We start from the raw sequence: 19,507 nt of genomic DNA on the forward strand, positions 1-19,507 counted from the left end.
TCAGTAAGGTACTATTTTCTTTTAAGATGAACTGTAAGTAACATGTGGTAACAATATCTGAGATGCAGCATAGATTTAAAGCATTATTTCCAGAAAGGTACATAAAAAATGGCCCATCCCCACTGTGTTGGTACTAATTATCTCTGATTTCAAATACGCTTCTTTACTATTCGTGTAACCTATTTTCTTCAGCAAGCAATATGAAGTTCACTCACTACTGCGAGACATGTTTTCCTTCTCTAGGATATTCTTATCAAGTGAGGTTACCAGTGTATGCCAGAACACAAACACACTCACAGAAGTGGAGTAGCAAGCTATATTGTTTTGCTTTTATTTCTGACACATCAGCTGGTTAACATATGAACAGTGAATAATGACAGTGTCCCTGTTTCAAGGCTAGCTTTAGCTTTGCCCTCTGTCTTGCATGTCAAAGCACTTCCAGAAGTGTAAGATTTCACACTTAGAAATGCAATTCACCTGATCCTCAGCAACTTCTCAAATGAATTTCCCTTCCAGAAGTCCCTAAGTCCTTCTCCTACCAATTTTGAGAAGTGTTTCTGAAGAGTACAGGCAGTTTTTCTAACATAAAATACTGTTTGTATTATCTTTTAAAACAAATCTTAAGCACAGAACAGCAAATTAAACACTACTGTAAAATGTATCTGCATATCTGATATGGCAAACAAGGAAAAGGTAAGTTCTGCAAAGATCAGTGTGTTCCTTTTAAATCTCTTTTCTTCTATGTTCATAGTCAGCATTGCAACTTATCTGGGAAGGAATTAAAATATAGAGTTAGAGGCCTGATCAGTTTTCACTTCCTAGAAGTTTGCAAAGGCTTCCCTTGAGATGCTCCTTGCTTGCTTCCTTGCTTCCGATTTTTCACACTGAAGAAAACCAGACTGCCGTTATATTCGATCAATTGTCTTGAAAAAACAGTCTAATAACTTGATCAAGCACAAAAACAAAAATTGTTATAACACAGCAGCTCCAAAAATGTCACCAAAAATACTAATGAACAAGATCTTATTTTGTCATTAACAATCTGACATGCTTTGCAATTTTCAGGATGCTTTCTCATATTGATAAATAAGTAGTTTATTTAAACAGCACAGAAAACAGCATTAACTAGCAAGGAAGAAGATATCCTCAGTTTGTTCATTTATGCCAATATTTTTTAACTGTTTTTCCACATTGATTATCATTATGTTTTCAGTGGTGAACAACTACAGCTAATGTTCCTTTACTGAGCCCATAGGTTACTAAGTCTGAATTTAATACCTGCTGTAGTAAAGCATTTTCTGTACAAGGTTTTCTGAACAAATTCTGACAGCCAAAATAATTGCTTTGCCAAAATTTCATATATTTGGGACAGTTTTGTTAATTACTAGTGATATGTTGGAATACCAGCATAATCCAGGTTTTGCAGTATAGCCTGAAGATATGTCCAAACTTGACGTGAATGTACTCATAGCAAGTTTATATCTTCATGGAACACCTTCAAATTAAGCCAGCTAGTTAGAATAAAGGAGGACTAACATGGCTTCTTTCTTATAGGCTTGACACCATCATCTCTTAACAGCAGCAGGCTGCACTTTATAAAACACACTGATAGTCTCAGATCTAGGTTAAATGGCAGCACTGTGTTGCATTTCTGTTATAGTCATAGATATTCTCCCTTCTGTTCTAAATACTATTAAAAAAGAATATTGGGGGCAAAGGGGAAACTCATTCTTTCACTGGACTTTCTGCTCTTAAATAGAATATTTAAATTTCTGGTATCTTTCATGAATATTAATTTGTATTTTAAAGCAGGTAGGCAGAGAAAAAAACAAAACAAGTCTTCTATCACCCTTTTCACTGATGAATGAAAACCACCAGTTTGTTATTTCCCTGAGATTTTGAGGTAGGTCAGGGAGTCTTTTTGTGTCAGAAAGGTAAATTCTCAGCTTGCTCATTTCCTGAGTATCATTAATTAGCTAACACTTTGCATCTATGACAGAAAAGTTTGAAGGAATAAAGGTTCTTTTCTACTCAAAATGGTTCCTAATTGTAATCCTGAACCTTTCTTTCTTCCATTTTAAAAAGGAACCGCTGACAAAAATGTCAAATCTATTTTGGGAAAAAAAAAAAAAAAATCCCTGATGTTGGATTCATTAAAATAAATGAAATGGAAAAATATTAAGCTCTTACTGTTTCTCTACATACTGAGAACTTTGACACACCTTCCCTTCCTTAAAAGAAACATAAAACATTGCTGATATTTAAGGCTACTTACATTTGTTTGACAATAAGGATACTCCGGCCATTTTGTGTATCCAAGAGTTTAGTATTTCCTGGGAAATATTAGTATTAATACCTTGTTTTGAAATGTCACTATTTCTAAGTCTGTATTTCAAGTATTTTAAATGTTTGTATGATAGTTTTAAATATTCTCGTGAAATGACTGAAAAATTATGTAAATAATCAGTAGATTTTTACTGAAAAATCTTTTTGTTGGTAGTGCTATGATAATTCAAATAATACTTAGGAAAAGGAACTTCCTCTAAAAACAATGGAAATTTTTTACTCTGCTGTGGAAAATTTAAACACTATTGGGATTCTCCCAGCCCAGGGCAGGATCCGACAAAGCTTGAGTCCTTTTCAGTTTCCATTATGTATGTGAGTCAACATCTGTCAATATATAATGTAATTTAATGAATGTTATCGTCTTCATTTTTAGCCACTAGACTATGAGACAAGACGACTTTATACCTTGAAAGTAGAAGCTGAGAATACTCATGTGGATCCACGTTTCTATTATCTTGGGCCTTTCAAAGATACAACTATTGTGAAAATCTCTGTAGAAGATGTAGATGAACCTCCCATTTTCAGCAGATCTTCTTACCTTTTTGAGGTTCATGAAGATATTGAGCTGGGGACAATTATAGGAACGGTGATGGCACGGGATCCTGATTCGGCCTCAAGTCCAATAAGGTAATACTCCAGTAAGAAGTTAGACATTGAAAAATTAATATATTTTAATTTTTTTCTGCTACTATTAGATCCTACATACTACATTGCATCTAGCTGAATGTAGTAAGCTATATTTTGCAGGGGTGAGGTTGGTGGGTGTGTTTGTATAAGCCTTAAGAAACAGGTAAGCAACACTGTCCAAGTTGGATGTGTGTTGTCTTGAAATACTGAACAAAGTACAAAAATTATATTCTGGCAAAACAACCTTATTTACTGACTCTAAAGTCAATTGGCACATACTTCTTAATGAGGCCCAGCTGGTAAAACTGGATTAGGAAATTAAACTGAATCTAATTTTCTTCTATGGTGATTCGTGTGTATGGAAAAGATAGGAGACAACAGCAAGCATCTGAAATTGAAGAGTATAAAAATAACTTAGAATTACATTTTTACCCACTCTAATTGCATGAGACAACTGACAGTTTTAGTAGTTGTATTTTCTAAATCGTGACTGGAAAAAGAACAAACTTGGAGCATTAGCTTAATTTGTTTCTGACACAACTTGATGAATCAAGTAGTGATGATACATGCAGCAGGTATCATCACTATTATTTACACAGAGTAGCAACCTAAAGATTATTTTATGTCATTTTTCTATGTTTTGTTTATGTTTCTTTTCATTCTCTCACAGAAAATTTAGAAGAGGCAGGTGAGGCAAACCAATAATAAGGGCAAAGAAATTTCTAAAAAGTGACAGGGACAATTGAACCTAGATTTAATTTGCTTGAAGAAAAAAATCAAAGATATATTTGATAATGCTGTTCATAGTACAGTCATTTCATTAGCTTTCATTTAATGCTATCTAGTTGAAGACAAGAACTTTAAAGCAATTGCATAGCACAGATCAAATTCTCTTTAGTATTTCCTCTGTTCCTCAAGTTGCAGAACAACCTTGTATATTCATTCAAACAATGATTACTTAGAATAAGTATTTACAGGATTTTACTTGTTACAATATCAATACTAAATACAAAGTACTATCTGTTTACCCCAGAAATTAACAGCTGACATTTAAACAAAAGGATTTTGAAAAGTGTCATACTTTGAAATTAGAGAAGTTTGTGTAATACATTAATACTGCTATTAAAAAAAATCTTGTAGCTTTGGGTTGTAAAATTGATTCATGTTTGTGGTTTTATTTCTGGTTTTCTGTTAATTTTAAAATATTAGCTTCTGTTTATTAAAATTATAAGTTCAGCTTTCTATAAATTGAGTTCAAACAACTTCCTGTTGCACTTATTTGTTGAAATTTTTTTTTGTTTACATATTTATATTACTGTATGTGGTGAAGTGAGCAAACAAAACCCACCAAAATGTGACAGACATTATTTTCATATTATAGCATTTTTTTTTCATTTGGTTCAGTTTAGTTGAATAGTGTAAATAAATCCAGATGCACTTAATGAACTATTTAGATCCCTCATAAAAGTTCATGGAAATATGAGCAATTGTTTCTGTTGTACTATACACGTGTACTAGCAGACCTTTTTTTCTAATTTGGCCCAATTCTGCCAGAATCCTACGTTAAATTCCACATCAAAGGTTCAACCCTAACTTTGAAGGCAGTGTTAAGTATTAGGAAAAAAAAAAAGAAAAAAGGAAAAACATTGACAAAAAAAAATAGAACAATACATTTTGCCATATTGTATTAGAATTTTTTGCCTGTGGAAGTACAGCAACTATAGCAACACAGAATGTCCCTTGACATCATTATATTCTTGAAAGTTCTGCATGTGAACTTTATTTAACTTATTTTTTTTAAACTTGAGCTCCAGTAAATTAATACATTCTAAAGTACAGAAGCAGAGCTTATAACAGTAATTTTGAAAAGCTTATAAATTAGATGTCAGTCTCAGTCTGAAAGAACAGTACATCGAAGACAATTTTCCTTTCAGGTTTAAAAAATCCTGTAATTTTTATACTGAAATTCTGGCTTTTTTAATGATTCTCATATGTCTATAAAAGCTCAGATATATTGTATATTTATGAAATTCTTGCAATTTTTATTCCTCATTCTATGGAATTAACCTTGAGAATTTTCATGTTTATAAAAACTAAATATATGTGTTCTCAAAAGTGACCTTTGTAATGTAATACATAGAACCTAAAAATTGTATTGACATATGCTTTCCTCTATTTTCTATCATGACAATACTTTTCCTTTCTTTATCCATATTTAGGTTTTCTCTGGATCGTCATACTGACCTTGACAGGATATTTAATATTCATTCTGGAAACGGGTCCATCTATACTTCTAAGCCACTTGACCGTGAGATATCACAATGGCACAATCTTAGTGTTATAGCAGCTGAGATCAGTAAGCCAATTTGGTCTCTTCTTCCTTTCAGTTTTCCTTAGCCTGCAAAGTTTACAGCTGTGACTTCATGAGAAAAACACTCTCTTCCTTCCATCCTGCCCCTTTCTATTAGATATTCTGGGAAAGTAAATTGGGGGTAGCTAACAACAGCTGCCTCCTTGTATCTTTTTCTCACCTACATCCAACACTGATCTTTAATGTTCAAGTTCATTCTGAAATGAAATTCTGTTTCATTACTTTTCTTTGAGCACAGTGACATGATTTTGCTTTTAAGGTAGCAGAGGTCAGGATGATAATCTATTTTTTTTCTCTATTGTTTTCCTTATTTCCTTAGAAATAATTTCATTATCTCTTCCTATCGTATCTACACTTACAACTCTTGCAATCAATACATCTTACAAGTTAGGTTCAGTTTGATCCCAATACTGTAGGATTTCTTGGAATATTTTCATGTTAAAACTAGAAATACAAAAGCAGAAATCCTCCTAAGCCTGCTATGTTATTAACTAATAATAATCACCCAACAGACAATTTTCTAAGGGACAAGGCTCTGATTTTTTAAATCAGCCAGTGAAGATCACTTGTGTTCAAAGACACTAGCATTTTTTTAGGGTTAATTCTGTATCAGTAAAAAAAAAAAAAAAAATAAAAAAAATGTGCTCATCAGCAGTGAAACAAGGTTGGCAAGAGCTACACTGCAGGGCCTGTTCCCATTTCTACAGACCAGACTAATAGGCTGCTTGTACTGAGCACACCTGATAGCTGTATTTTTTATTTTTTAAGCCTTTTTTTTTGTTGTGTTTTTTTTTTTCATTCACAATGTGTTGTCCCAAGCTTACAGTACTTCACAGTGCTGTCCAGCATTGTACAAGTACTTTTTAGAAGTATTTATATAATGAAAAAGCTTAGTATTCTTGTATGATTGTATCACAGTGCTAAATGTATTTCCATGTAGGGTTACTTTATACATATTTACATTTTGGACCTACTTGGAGTGTTGGCAATCTCTAAAGTGGTATGTTAGTTTTGGAGCAAAATGTGACTGGGGAGATTTAGGTCTTTAAATATATTACCTGTAAAGCATGATGCAATGGGAAAGCAGTGTTACAAACAGAATTTATTTGGAAAGTTAGTACAAGAATGCAAAAGGCTATGAAAAACTGCCTGAAACCTGACATTTTAAACAACTAAGGATGTCAGAAAGATCCACATCACACTCTTTAGCAAAGGTGTTATTAATAACAAGTGAACTTAACGCCAGCTACTCCTGAAAGTTTGCTGCTTTATTTGAAGCAGCTTAAAAGGAGAAAAAAAAAAAACCTGTAATTTTGATTTATCTCTACTGTTACTTATCCCATTCAATTAAAGCTTCAAAATCATATCCAAGAGAATTCCAAGGAATGCCTGCACCTTTTTTACTCCTAGGTATTATTTCAGATTCTTGGTATGGCAACTAGATCAGCAAGTGAGAATAGGGACACTTGTATTCCAGAATTAACCTATACTAATGAGAACTCATTTAAGTAATAATAAGGGTTTGGCATTTGGCAAGAGGGGGAGGTTGCTATTCTTGTTTCTTAACCTAAGGTCTGAAAATTTACATTCACATTTTTATGGTTATTTAAACATAAAAACTCTGATTCTAATCAATTTGTTGCTATATTATTTGGGGGATGCTTTCATTGGCTTTGGTGGAACTTCTCCCCCTTACTAAAGAACAAGAAAGGAAAATCAGGCTTGAAAATTTTTCAAAACATATATGCATGTCGTGGTTTAAGTGAACTCTGCCTCAGCCAAAACCAGCACAATGCTCAAAGTCAGTAACATCTTTTCTGTGTAAAACAAATGGCAAATAATTTTAAAATAAAAACCTTACAGCAGAATAATACTCTTGAGCCTACCAAATAACCAAATTTGTCATTACAGTAGTGGGCACACTTTTCATATACTACGTTTGCGTAAATTATTAACAGTTGCAGTCCCTGTTTTCACATAGAAATCTTAATTGCTTACTGGATACCAATACTTTTAATTTACTTTTTACCCTAAGCAAAACATCTTATTTTTCAGGAGGTCTGATTCGTATCTGGTATCAGTTTGTATGCTAAATTTTGACCTGTTTCATTCCTAATCTTGCATGACTTCCCTGCCCATAGCAGGGCGTTTTGGAACTGGATGATCTTAAGATCTTTTCCAACCCTAACCATTCTATGATTCTATGACTATTGCTCATGAAATTTGTAAGAAACTGGAACGCATTTAGTACAAAAATAAACTCTTTTTTTTCTCTTCTGTCAGACAACCCCAAAGATGCCACCCGTGTTCCTGTCTATGTAAGAATTTTGGATGTTAATGACAATGCCCCACAGTTTGCAGTATTCTATGATACTTTTGTCTGTGAAAATGCGAGAGCTGGACAGGTATGCCTTTGATAAACACTTCCCATTTTCCAGTTTTGCTATGGCACTTAATTGTAGATCATGCCTGTCACCTGCGAGGAATCATGTCTGAAATAGCTTTTGAAATGTTAAAAATGAAAGCAAAGTAGCTTTGTAGGTGAAGCTTAGAGTGAAATATCAATATATTACAACAGCATCTGTGTGAATTACCACTTTAGTTTAGCTAACCCTATACTACTGTAGGGTTATAGGTATATCCAAGAGACATGGTCATAATTAGTTTTGCTATTATCTTCACCAAGTAAGATGTTACATGCAACTACAAAATGTTTCCGTTATATTTTTAAAAACTATCAAATAACATATTTCAGATGTATTTCAGTCCATCCTGATGGTGATTACATACATCTGTCACACGTTTTTTTTTATGTTAGACATCTTTTATTATAGCACCAAAAACTTGTGAAAACATACATTTTTCTGAACTGGTAACATAATACTTTGTTTTGCCTCTTAGAGGATACAGAATGTGTACTTCAGCTTAAGTGTAATGGCTGAACTGCTTATTATCTAGCTCCTAATAGGCAGCTGCTTATTAGAACGGTTAAAAAACTTTTTTCCTATTACAGCACCGCATGTCCAAGAGTACAGTCAGCCAATAATAAATCCCTTAAAATGGCAGCAGTAGCACCTCAGTGCAATCATTTCAGCACCTTTGAACAGAATGTGGGAGAAGTGCCAGCTTATCTTAATTCTCTAAATCCTATAGGTGTGGCATTCAGGTTGTATTACGAATTTTACATTCAGGTTGCCATTCTTCTTTCTAAAGTAATATCAGCGGGAAATTAGAACAGGCCCAAATTTATAAAGCATAAGATATATAATGGTACTAAGCAAGGGCATTTGTCTGGCATGACAGTTACAAGAGAATTCAAGCTGTTAGGTGAACAGAAATCAGTGGCTAAACATATAGAACTTTTGACAGTTGCAATGTCTTCTATAAATTCTAAAATAACATGTAATAATTTTCAATATGAGATACGGATTAAGAATTGGAAAATTAAAAGCACTGAATTTTCCTCTTCCAGTTTCATGAAAAGAATTCTGGGTAAAAGAAATAAATGCATTAATTCACAAATCTTACTCTGTCCAGGTGACTGACTATAGAGGGAACAGAAAATGTTCACTAGAACAATTATATTATCATATAAACATGTTTTGAGGAACTCTTATTTTTTCTGAGCTATCCAGAATATTCAGATCAGTATAATTTAGAATATAAAAGTTATTTTTGCATTCCACTGGTTTTCTTTTTGCATTCAGAAAAAGCTGTCTGTTAAAAAGTTTAAATAACGCTCAACAATCATTTAAGCTAAAATGAAAAGCTGAGTAAGTTTTATGTATCCATAAATGTTTATTCAAATTGTTACAGACCTCAGAAGTGTCTCCTTTATCAGGAAAAAAGTGGCAAGTCTACTAAAAGGCCTATAAACTTCTTTTTTTTTACTAAAGAAAACCTAAGTTGCGATTTAAAAAAAAAAAATCCACAGGAAAAGAAAGAATTGCAATGCAAGATAACATGAATAGTCCATTTGAATGTAATTATATTCTTCTTCTTGCTTACTGGAAGATCATAAATTAGACTTGTTATTTTGGAATTCAGGCTGTCCTGAGATTGAATCTAACCAATCCATACTGAACATGGTGCTCTAAGTTTATTCCTCCCATATTTATGCTAACTTTTTTCCTTTCACCTTTTCATAATCATGTTTGATCTATGAACTAATTGAAATCTTCTGTTAGATCACTGAAACTATTACAATATTTCACCATTCATGAATTCTGTGGTATTCATTTAAATATTTCTTGTCTCCCACTGACAAACATTTTACTGAGTATTATAGTTTTCCAGTTTCATTTTCCCTTGAAATTTCCATTTAGTTAATTTGTATAGATGTGTATATAGAATATACACATATATATACACATATATAGACACACACTATAATATATAGGGATGTGTCTCATTTTAATGGTGGTTGTTCTTTTGACCCCCCAAAAAAGAGAACACCCTTAGTGTGATGGCATAAAGGGACACAGACATCCATGGGAACTGTACAAGGCTGACTCAATAGGAGCTGAGGGGAAAAAAGGAGAGAAATTCCTGGACTGCTATGGCCCTGTATACAAATAAGTTCAGCTGTCCTCCACCCCTAGGTGAAAAGAGTTAAGACCTGGGCATCTGGGCAGATGGATTCCCACTGGTTTTGTCAGCTCCCAGCTGCCACACGTCTGGCAGCTCAGCAGCCAACTTCAAAGATTCTTTAAGGTAAAAGGAATCAGTGTAGAAAACAGAATTCAGCCCTGCTTTAGAGAGACTGTACATGGAAGCTGAGAATGTTTTTTCTACATACTCATTTTCACTATAGTAATGGTCAGAAGACGGGCCCTTTCTTCTCCCTTTGTAAATGACCTGCCAAAAGAAAAAGAATGCATGAGTTGACCTTGGACAGCAGCTAGGTGCCCACCCAGCCACTCGACCAAGAAAGAAAGACAACAGCTGCTGAATCCTCAACCTCCTGTGACGCTTCTTCTTCCTCACACTTTTCCCAACTCCACTGTGGGTATTCCCCATAGGCTGCACTCCTTCAGGATAAATCTGCAGCATGTGGTCCTCTCCAGAGCTGCAGGGAAACCCCCGCCCCACCGGGGTCTTTCCCGGTGCCGCAGGGACATCTCTCCCTGGCGCCCGGAGCCCCTCCTGCCCTCCTCCCGCTCTGCCCTCGGGGCTCGCAGGGCTGTTTCTCACCCGGTTCCCCTCAGCCCTGGCTGCCGGGCACCGTTTGCCCTTCCTTACCCAGGCTTTTCCCGAGGCGCCCGGCCATGGCTGAGGGGCTCAGCTCTGTGCTGCGGTGGGGCCGTTGGAGCCGGCTGGGACCGGCTGTGTCTGGCACCCGGCAGCGCCGGCCACTACGCACAGGGGACGCCGGGGCAGGGCCTCGGTGCTGCTGGTGCTGACAGCATATGGGCACCTGCACCTGATGCAAGTATGTTGTGACGTTTAAATGGGAAACTGGTTAGTTTTCTTTACTTCCCTTTGGTTGTTCACCACTTTGTCCTACTCTAACACTGTGTTGTAGACGACCTTTAAGGCAGAGTTTACTGTCTGCATTTCCTGTACCACAATGGGATGCTCATTGTCTCCTTCGTTTTGATCAGAAGCAGTGAAATAAAGGGGAGTGGAGAAAATAAGTAAAACAAATAGAGCTATTTTGAAGAAAAAAAAAAAAAAAAACCCTAAAAAAAATTTTTAAAAAATTTAAGAAAAATCCAGATTCCAGACCTCAACCTTCTCTTAAACAGAAGCCGTGATAACTCTTTTTTGCTCAACTATCAGGAAGTCAAAGATACCTTAGGATACCCAAATCTGTGATGCTGCTGTAATTGTTTTCAGGAAAGATGGAGTAGGCTAGCAAAAAAAATCACCAAAATAACCTATATAATTGACTACATCTCTACTTTTATTATTTCTCAGCAATGCAAGAGGAATCTGTTTTCCCTCTTGCTCGTTTTTATGTTGTGTTTGTATGTGTTGTCTGAAGCTTGCTTCATGTACAGGCCTTGAAAGTGCACAAGTGACCATGCAGTGCTTCAAAAAGTTAACAGAAAGGTGCTGCTCACTCCAAAGACCAAAGGCCAACCCTTAAATAAACTTCACCAACACTGAGCTCCCAATCTGGTGAATAGCGTGTTCCTTGTGATGACATACAGGAGGAACTCGAGTGCACCAGTGACACTGCAAGGAGAACTAGCCATACTCAAACAGATGAGTACTTGCTCTGTTGGAATGTGTACGTGGCCTTATTTGAAAAGGAGCTAGCAATGCAGTTCCAGTGCGAAATTCCAGTAATATCCTCATTTGCAAAATAAATTTGCATTTTAAAGTTTAGGTTCTAATTGCGAATAGCAAAGCAAATAATGCTTTTGTTTGTGATGTATTTTACAATTTAGAGGTGCTGTAAATGTCACAATGTATCTAAACATTTTCACTAAGATCATCCTTAAAACTTTGTCTTTTAATGAAATGTATCAGCAAATAAACTGACACTGTGTAATATTTAGTCAACCAAATGTTTGCTGGCATTTTTTAATTATCCTTACATTTTCATATCTAAATGATGCTTGCAACAGAAAACACAAGCTTTTTTAATCCCCAATGCAAGCAAGTTAGATGAATTTGCCTCAAAATTATTTCATAAGGTTAAACATGATCATTATTTGAACAGACACGTTCCCAGAGCACTTTAATTGCTACAACAAGTGAGGGATGGAAGAATTAATATGAGTTCTTTTCTTGCTGTCTGTTGTTCTGAAAAGGGATAGTGATTGGCAGTGCCGTACTAGGTGAACAATCCCTCTAAACTGTAAAAGATTTTAGGCTACAAAAAAAATTCTACATGCTCCTTTTAAATTGTATGGACACTCAGAAGTGCAATAGTTGATTTTCAGTGACTGCATTCATGGTCTTCAGTTACGAAGTAAAATGGACTACTGTTTTCTTGACTTAATTTCGCAAAACCCTCTAAATATTTATTTGCTATTTGCTCACTAAATAGTTAAAAGGTTCTTTACTTAAACCCAAGTAGTATTCTTTGCTTGTATTATCTGGGATTTTTTTTGTTAACTAAGTTATTAGATGTTTATATGAGAAAACGAATCTAGAGAAAGACAAAACTCCAGTTGAGAAAGCAAGCAAGCAGCTGTATTAAGAGAAATCCAGCTCTTGCCTCATGAAGAAATTTGTTGGTGTATTCTGGATGCACAGAAAGAAGTTGGGAGTTAATAATGCATTTTTGAGGCAAACAGGAGTACATTGCAATTATTGATGTTAAAAACGATCAGCCCTGACAAAAGCTATGATACTGAGAAGTGGCTGTATTTGGAAGAACTGGAAGAGGAAAAACAAACAGGGTTTAACAACTATGACACAGGGAATAAGTAGTGTCAGAAATCGGATGTAATAAAAATTATCTATGCTAAAGGTCAACCTATTTTCTACAAGTTAAACGTAGGAACATAACTGGATATTCATGCCTGCTTCTACAAAAATTCAGCCATAGGTACAGTTTTTATTGCTATGGTATAAAAATAAACCACTCTGAAATAAAGCAATAAATTTGTAAAACAATGCATTTTGTTTGGGAAAGGACATTCTGATAGAAACTTCAGTGAAAAGACACACATATGTTCTACACACACACACACATGCACACCCTGACACATACATGCTGGTAAAGGGCTTGCCATTACTTCCCCCTAAATACCCAAACTTTTTTGTAGTCATTGCAGAAATCAATCTGTCCAAGTATTGATCTGACCTGATCCGTCTTACTCTGAGAATTGTGACATCAGAATTTCATTCCACTCTGAGGTGGTGCATCTGTAGAGTCTGCTACAATGTTTTACAAGAGTCAAAATGTATATAATCCAACTAGCATTTTTCTGCTCAGGAATCTTACTGGGGTATTTTGGTATACTAATAAATAGAAAAATCTTGGTTTTATATACACTTGTTTAACATTTGTTCAGTTAATATGACCTACAGATTAAGTGTTAAGTCAGTATGTGTATAGCCTGAATATGAAGTTGTCTGACACTTCAAGTCTTCTTAATCATACAGCTGTGTCAAAAACCTAGTTGTAGTTGGGCTTTTTGTTGTTTGTTTGCTTGCTTTTTTTCCCCTGCAGCTTATTCAAACCATAAGTGCAGTAGACAAAGATGACCCTGTTGGTGGACAAAAATTTTTCTTCAGTTTAGCTGCTGTTAACCCTAACTTCACTGTTCAGGATAATGAAGGTAAAATTCATGCCTGTTTCACAGAAAGAGTTTTATTTTTACTCTCTGGCATACATTCCTGGAGTGCGTATCTGCTTTTGATTTCTGTCAATATATAGAAAAGCTGTTAAGGCTGCTGCTAGCAATAATAATAATTCTGTGTGAATGTCTGTGGTTTGGGACGTGTGCATTTCTACATTTTTATCTGTGTAAGGGAGGCAAAAATTAACGTGGCACAAATTAGAATGGCAAAAATGTGATAAAAGAAGTTGTAAAGAAAATCAGTAAAAGTGTTGGTTTAGTGTGAAGAGCCAGATGAAATGCTTGACCAAAGGAGTCAAAAAGATTTCAAAAATGGCTTCAGCTGGCAAGTTCAGGTTTTTCTCTTCAGCCTTCTGTTGCATAGTTCTGATTTCCACAGTCTTTGTTTTTCTTCTTTGTGACCATTAATGAAAAGAATGGTTCTGAGCACATAGACACTTTGGCTTTTCTTTTGATCCTTTGTCAATCTTTCTTTATCAGAGAAAATTTTCAGAAGGTTCTGTTGGGGGAGTGGAACTATGCACCCATTTTGTCCTTCATTATCAGTATGACTAACTGAGAGGGCTCTAGATTACAGAAGAAATAAATGAGGGAGGACATGGTATTGGCCTTCATATGTCTTAGAGGCATAAAGGTGGTAGGAGCAGTACTCTATTGCTAATGAAGATTTCAGGAAATAACAGGCTGCAAACAACAGCAGAAAAAAATTCTAACAGTAGGGAAAATGAAGGATCAAAATAGTTTGGGTACTTTCTAAAATCCCCAGCAACAGTAATTTAAAGATGTCAGACACAGTTTTTGATGTTGAGTGAAAATAAATACCCCAAACCAATGAAGTATGCAGTAAAGGAAAACTTTGTGCTTCACATTGTGGAAACTAGGGGGAAAAAAAAAATCACATTTTAAATAAAGCTGCCTAGGTCCTGAGTGTATAGAGGTACAGACCTAGCTATTTCTTTCCTATCTGTAATTCTTTTCGTACATGGATTGCTTTAATCCAGCCTGAAGTTGGCTGGCAAGGTAGCTAATGACTTACCTCAAGAGATCCACAAGTATGATGAAAATTAATTTTTCCTTCTAATTAAGATAATATGTATTTTCTCTCTTTTGGACTAAAAAGTTAACAATTCAGGTGCTGGCTCACACTCTAGTGTCGTGGCCCTAGAAGAACTAGTCTCTCCCTATTGTTCATTCCTTCTCTTCCTTTCCTGCCTTCTGGCCCCTCAGTGAACAGCTTTTGATACTGAAGTATACTGCATGCAATTAAGATTTGTATGCTGCAAATAGAGATCAGTAAATTCACTTCTCGAAATGGTGTAGGAATACTTACCGTCTTTCACATTTTCTGAACTCCTAAAACAATTTTTACCCCCCAAAAATATACTCCACATGCTAAGGTACATAATTCGTTGTTCTACAGTATGTTGAAAGTGTTTTGGTGTGGAAAATCTCATACTGAGTTTGCAGCTAGCTTTCCTGTGGGTGTTGTCAGAGAAGATCCATAGAAACAATCTTTCAGAACAGAGTTCATGTTGAACAGTGTGAAGTGGAAGGTTATTTTTTCTCAGTTGTCCACTTCATTTCAGGAATTCAGCCCTGAACTGGAACTGTGTCCTGCACTGGATGCATTAATATATAAAACATTTTAAGCTTTGAGAAATCCTCTTCAAATCACACTCAAAGCTGGTGCAGAGGCACAGAGGAGCAAGCCAGATGTACATATAAAGTTATAAGTAGCTTTCTGATCAAGTGGAAATGTTGTTAGGAAAAGAGATATCAGGAACAGTTTCAAAATAGTACCAATTGTGTAAAATATGATGGTTTGCATGTGCTGTAAATATGCATTTTATATTCATATACTCTACAACAGTATATTTCAATCAATCTAGATAACACTGCCAGAATTTTGACAAGAAGGAATGGCTTTAGTCGACATGAAATAAGTACTTACCTTCTACCAGTGGTGATATCGGACAACGATTACCCAATCCAGAGCAGCACTGGCACGCTGACCATTCGAGTGTGTGCCTGCGACAGCCGGGGGAACATGCAGTCCTGCAATGCTGAGGCCTTGCTTCTCCCTGCTGGACTCAGCACGGGGGCACTGGTTGCCATTCTCCTCTGCATTATTATCCTGCTAGGTAAGAAAAAGAAAGGCATCCTTTCTGCCATGAACAGATGCTTCAGGCCTGATTCATTTTACAGAGCTGCAGGTTGTGAAAATTAATAATCCTGGATTTTGTAAGAAGAATTTAATTGCAACTTGAAGGAAAAAGAAAAAATAATCTGTTTGTCTGTGAATTGGGCATTGTAAATAAGAATTCCAGTTCCAGACTGTTAAAACTATCCGTGTGAACCCAGAAGCATATTGTTGTTCTTTCATCTAGTTGTCCAAAAATGATCAGAGAAAAGGAATAACATAATCAAAATTCATGTCTTTCATTTTAATAATTTTTGAGGGAATGTCTCTTTTTTATTTAAATAATTATATGAAGTCAGCATGCAGTATATATTTCAAACAGAAGATGCCTGTAAATAATATTTTTACTAGATTAAAGCACTGCCTATCCAGCTGTAGTAAAAAAAAAAATTAAATTTTGTAAAACATCCATTTTGTGGGTTTTAGAATATCACATAATGATGTATAATTCACCTCAGATCAGTTTTTAACAGTATACTTTGAGATTAACAAAAGGGGAAAAGATCTTCAGAATAGTCCTGGTTATTTTAAAACTCATTGAAGTTACAGAAGGAACATGTAGACAAGCTTATGGTTCTGTGAAACAGAGCACACAATGTGTGTCAAAATACCAATTTTTGATATAGACCTTAATGTGCTACCATAGTACAGATGGATGTGTCTATCCATTTATTAGACAGAAATGAACTGGTGAAATATAGCTCTTGTACCCAGTGGATTTGCTACTAACTGTTAGAGAGATCTTTACCCATTCTTTGTTTCTCTCTAAGTTATTGTGGTGCTGTTTGCTGCTCTGAAGAGGCAACGAAAGAAGGAGCCTTTGATCCTCTCTAAAGAGGACATCAGAGACAACATTGTGAGTTATAATGATGAAGGCGGTGGAGAGGAAGACACCCAAGCCTTTGATATTGGTACACTGAGGAATCCTGCAGCTATCGAGGATAAGAAGCTTCGAAGAGACATTATCCCTGAAACATTATTTATACCACGGAGGACTCCTTCAGCACCAGATAATACAGATGTCCGAGATTTCATTAACCAAAGGCTAAAAGAGCATGATACTGATCCTTCTGCTCCACCGTATGACTCGCTTGCAACCTATGCCTATGAAGGGAATGATTCAATAGCTGAATCCTTGAGCTCCTTAGAGTCAGCTACTACTGAAGGAGACCAAAACTATGATTACCTGCGAGAATGGGGCCCTCGGTTTAATAAGCTAGCTGAAATGTATGGTGGAGGAGAAAGTGACAAAGACACTTCTTAACCTACAGTAGGCTACATTTTTGTTTCCTTTGAGTGGAAGTAATTTTACAGACACCTTCTGCACTCAACAGTATTTAATATCCAGGAATATTTTCCTGCCACTCAGCACAATGGTTTCCTTTTAAAATTTGTTTTAAAATTTGTCCATTAATGTCATTCATTCTTTCTAGTAGGATGCCACTTGGAATATAGGCAGCATTTTATTTAACCACCTTCCAAGAGCCAAAGCTATGGAATTCAGTGTTGTTCATTTTAGTAAGTAAAATAAGTAATATCTTGCCTTCAAAATTTTGAACAGGGTGATAATCCCTTCAGCAACCTCATGTACAAGCCGCTTCTGTTAGGTACATGTCCTATCCTTGCAAGTGCAGCTTTTAAGATGGCAAAGAAGAAAAAGCCCAGTATGTCCTGTTCTGTACATTAAAATTAAAACAAAATGTACATGTGGTGTTAATAAGTGTAATATGCAGCTGGTTTAAAAAAAAAGTTTGTGCAACTTCATTTCATCAAATTCTATCTGCCAATGTTTTATATTTATATTTTTGTATTTATTTTTAAGAAATAAACCAGTTTTTACAACTATGTTGATGCTTGCCTGCCTGTTCTGGCCATGAATTCTAGGCTTGAAGAGAACATGAAATTTCTCCAATGACAGCATAGCCAACAGTACTTCTATGCTGCAGTATTCTCCATACATTTAAAACAGTCTGAAGTGCTTGTGTTCACTGGGAGAGGACCAAGTTACAGACCTATTTGCTTGCTCAAAAGTTCTACTTTCTACATTTGCCATTTTAAAGGAAATTTTTTTATTTTTGAGCTGAACTAATGATATTCTTTTCTAGAAAGATGAACGAAATTGTCTCAACTGGAATTACTTTATTGTAAAGACATGCTGGTACAGGTAGTCCACCAAACACAGAAAATTCATCTAAAATACTGAGTTTATTTGTTCTATAGTTCTCCATTTTGAATCATAATTATATCACCAGAGGTGATCTGTAACTTCAGTGGATAAAGTCTAAAAAGGTACTTAAACATTTTTAAGCACTAGCCTTTCCCAAAGACAAATCATTTGATGACAAAAAACCATGTGTTGTCTGGCAGCCATCTGAGGGTAAACTAACTTCCTTTAAAGCCATCAGGCTGAAGGCTGACAAAGTGTCAGAAAAAATAGCGGGCACACACATTCACACCCCCACCCCTGCCCCCCCCCAGTTTACTGAGTTTTCTGATAGCTGGGAAAAGTCTACTGAAAAGAAACTGGAGTAACTAACCAACCGTAGCAGAAATCATACTTTAGCTATCACAAAACAAAGTAGGTATCCCAAGACATTTGAAGATGTCTCTTTTTTCTTTCAATCATTATATTATGCAAATCTATTTGGTAAACAAGCACAGCATTTCTGAAACATTTCTCAGATGAAATTTCAGAGGAAAAGCAGGATGGTATACAGTCTTATTTACTTTTTTATTGTAGAAGTGTATCTAAAGTATCATCCCTTCTCTGTCTCTCTTAACTTCTTACTAGCATAAAATCAACATATACTGAAAACATATTAGTCCCTCCAAAAATTCAATGCTGCATTCTTATTTGATGAGATATTTCTTCTCCTTAATGGACTGATTAAATCCAATGAAATTGAAAGCTGAACGCAGTGCCATTATGAAAGCTATTTTGATGCAGTGGAGACCAAACTTTTATTGACTTGATATCAAGTTAAACTATTTGATCTATTAAAAACCTATGAAGATTATGGATTTTTCTTGATTTCACCCAATAATACTTTCATTAACCAAGTAATTTTTATATATCTGAAAAGAAAATAATTCTGAGAATATTAAAAAACTTCTTAGATAATCAGCATTACAAAGCTTTGTAAAACTCTTACAGGCCGTACAAGCAGCTGATCTTCTCTATGATTATCTAGTGAAAGGGACCTAATTCTTTCTTCCTTCCTAATCTCCATTTGTCATTCAACAGCATGTAATAGAAACAAATGAAGAAAATTCATCTATTAAACACATAAATAGGCAAAAGGCACACTTCCAGTAGTGTTTGCTGCCTGCAGTAACACTGAGACAATTGACATGCTACATATTTAACTGGGTATGTATTAGGACTGAAGATAAAACACGCTGTAATACAGCCTATTTTGAAATTATTTTAAAAACCTGGGATTTACCTCTTTGTTTAGAACAAGATTTTGGTTAAACAAGCCCAGCCAACACATTGAAATATAACTCGGTAAGAATCTCTGTTTTGTTTCCAGAAAGAAAAAAAAAATGCACACATCGCTGTCACTCCTGAAACATATCAGCAAACGTCAAATAAGACTATCATTTTGATTTGCATTACAGTACTTCTTTTTGAATAACAACCATGGAATACTTGTCTATCACTACTTTTAAGAAAGTAATCATTCAGCACAATCTAAACCT

At 35.4% G+C, this 19,507-nt stretch overlaps 1 protein-coding gene across 3 annotated transcripts in view; it reads left to right on the plus strand.

Annotated features, from left to right (window-relative positions):
• The window catches only part of CDH10 (cadherin 10), a 93,134-nt gene extending 75,484 nt beyond the window's left edge, over nt 1–17,650 (plus strand). For all 3 annotated transcript variants that reach the window (XM_057399427.1, XM_057399426.1, XM_057399428.1), the window contains exons 7-12: nt 2,720–2,973; nt 5,193–5,329; nt 7,628–7,749; nt 13,476–13,584; nt 15,495–15,746; nt 16,576–17,650. In XM_057399427.1, the coding sequence (XP_057255410.1) occupies nt 2,720–2,973; nt 5,193–5,329; nt 7,628–7,749; nt 13,476–13,584; nt 15,495–15,746; nt 16,576–17,069 (1,368 nt within the window). In that variant the 3' untranslated portion in view covers nt 17,070–17,650. The remainder of the gene's footprint in view (nt 1–2,719; nt 2,974–5,192; nt 5,330–7,627; nt 7,750–13,475; nt 13,585–15,494; nt 15,747–16,575) is intronic.
• The last annotated feature ends 1,857 nt before the right edge of the window (nt 17,651–19,507 follow it).

This window comes from Pezoporus wallicus, unplaced genomic scaffold, assembly GCF_028554395.1.
Source record: "Pezoporus wallicus isolate ANWC-B61680 ecotype Strahan unplaced genomic scaffold, APGP_CSIRO_Pwel_v1 contig_818, whole genome shotgun sequence".
In the NCBI taxonomy this organism is placed as follows: Eukaryota; Metazoa; Chordata; class Aves; order Psittaciformes; family Psittacidae; genus Pezoporus; species Pezoporus wallicus.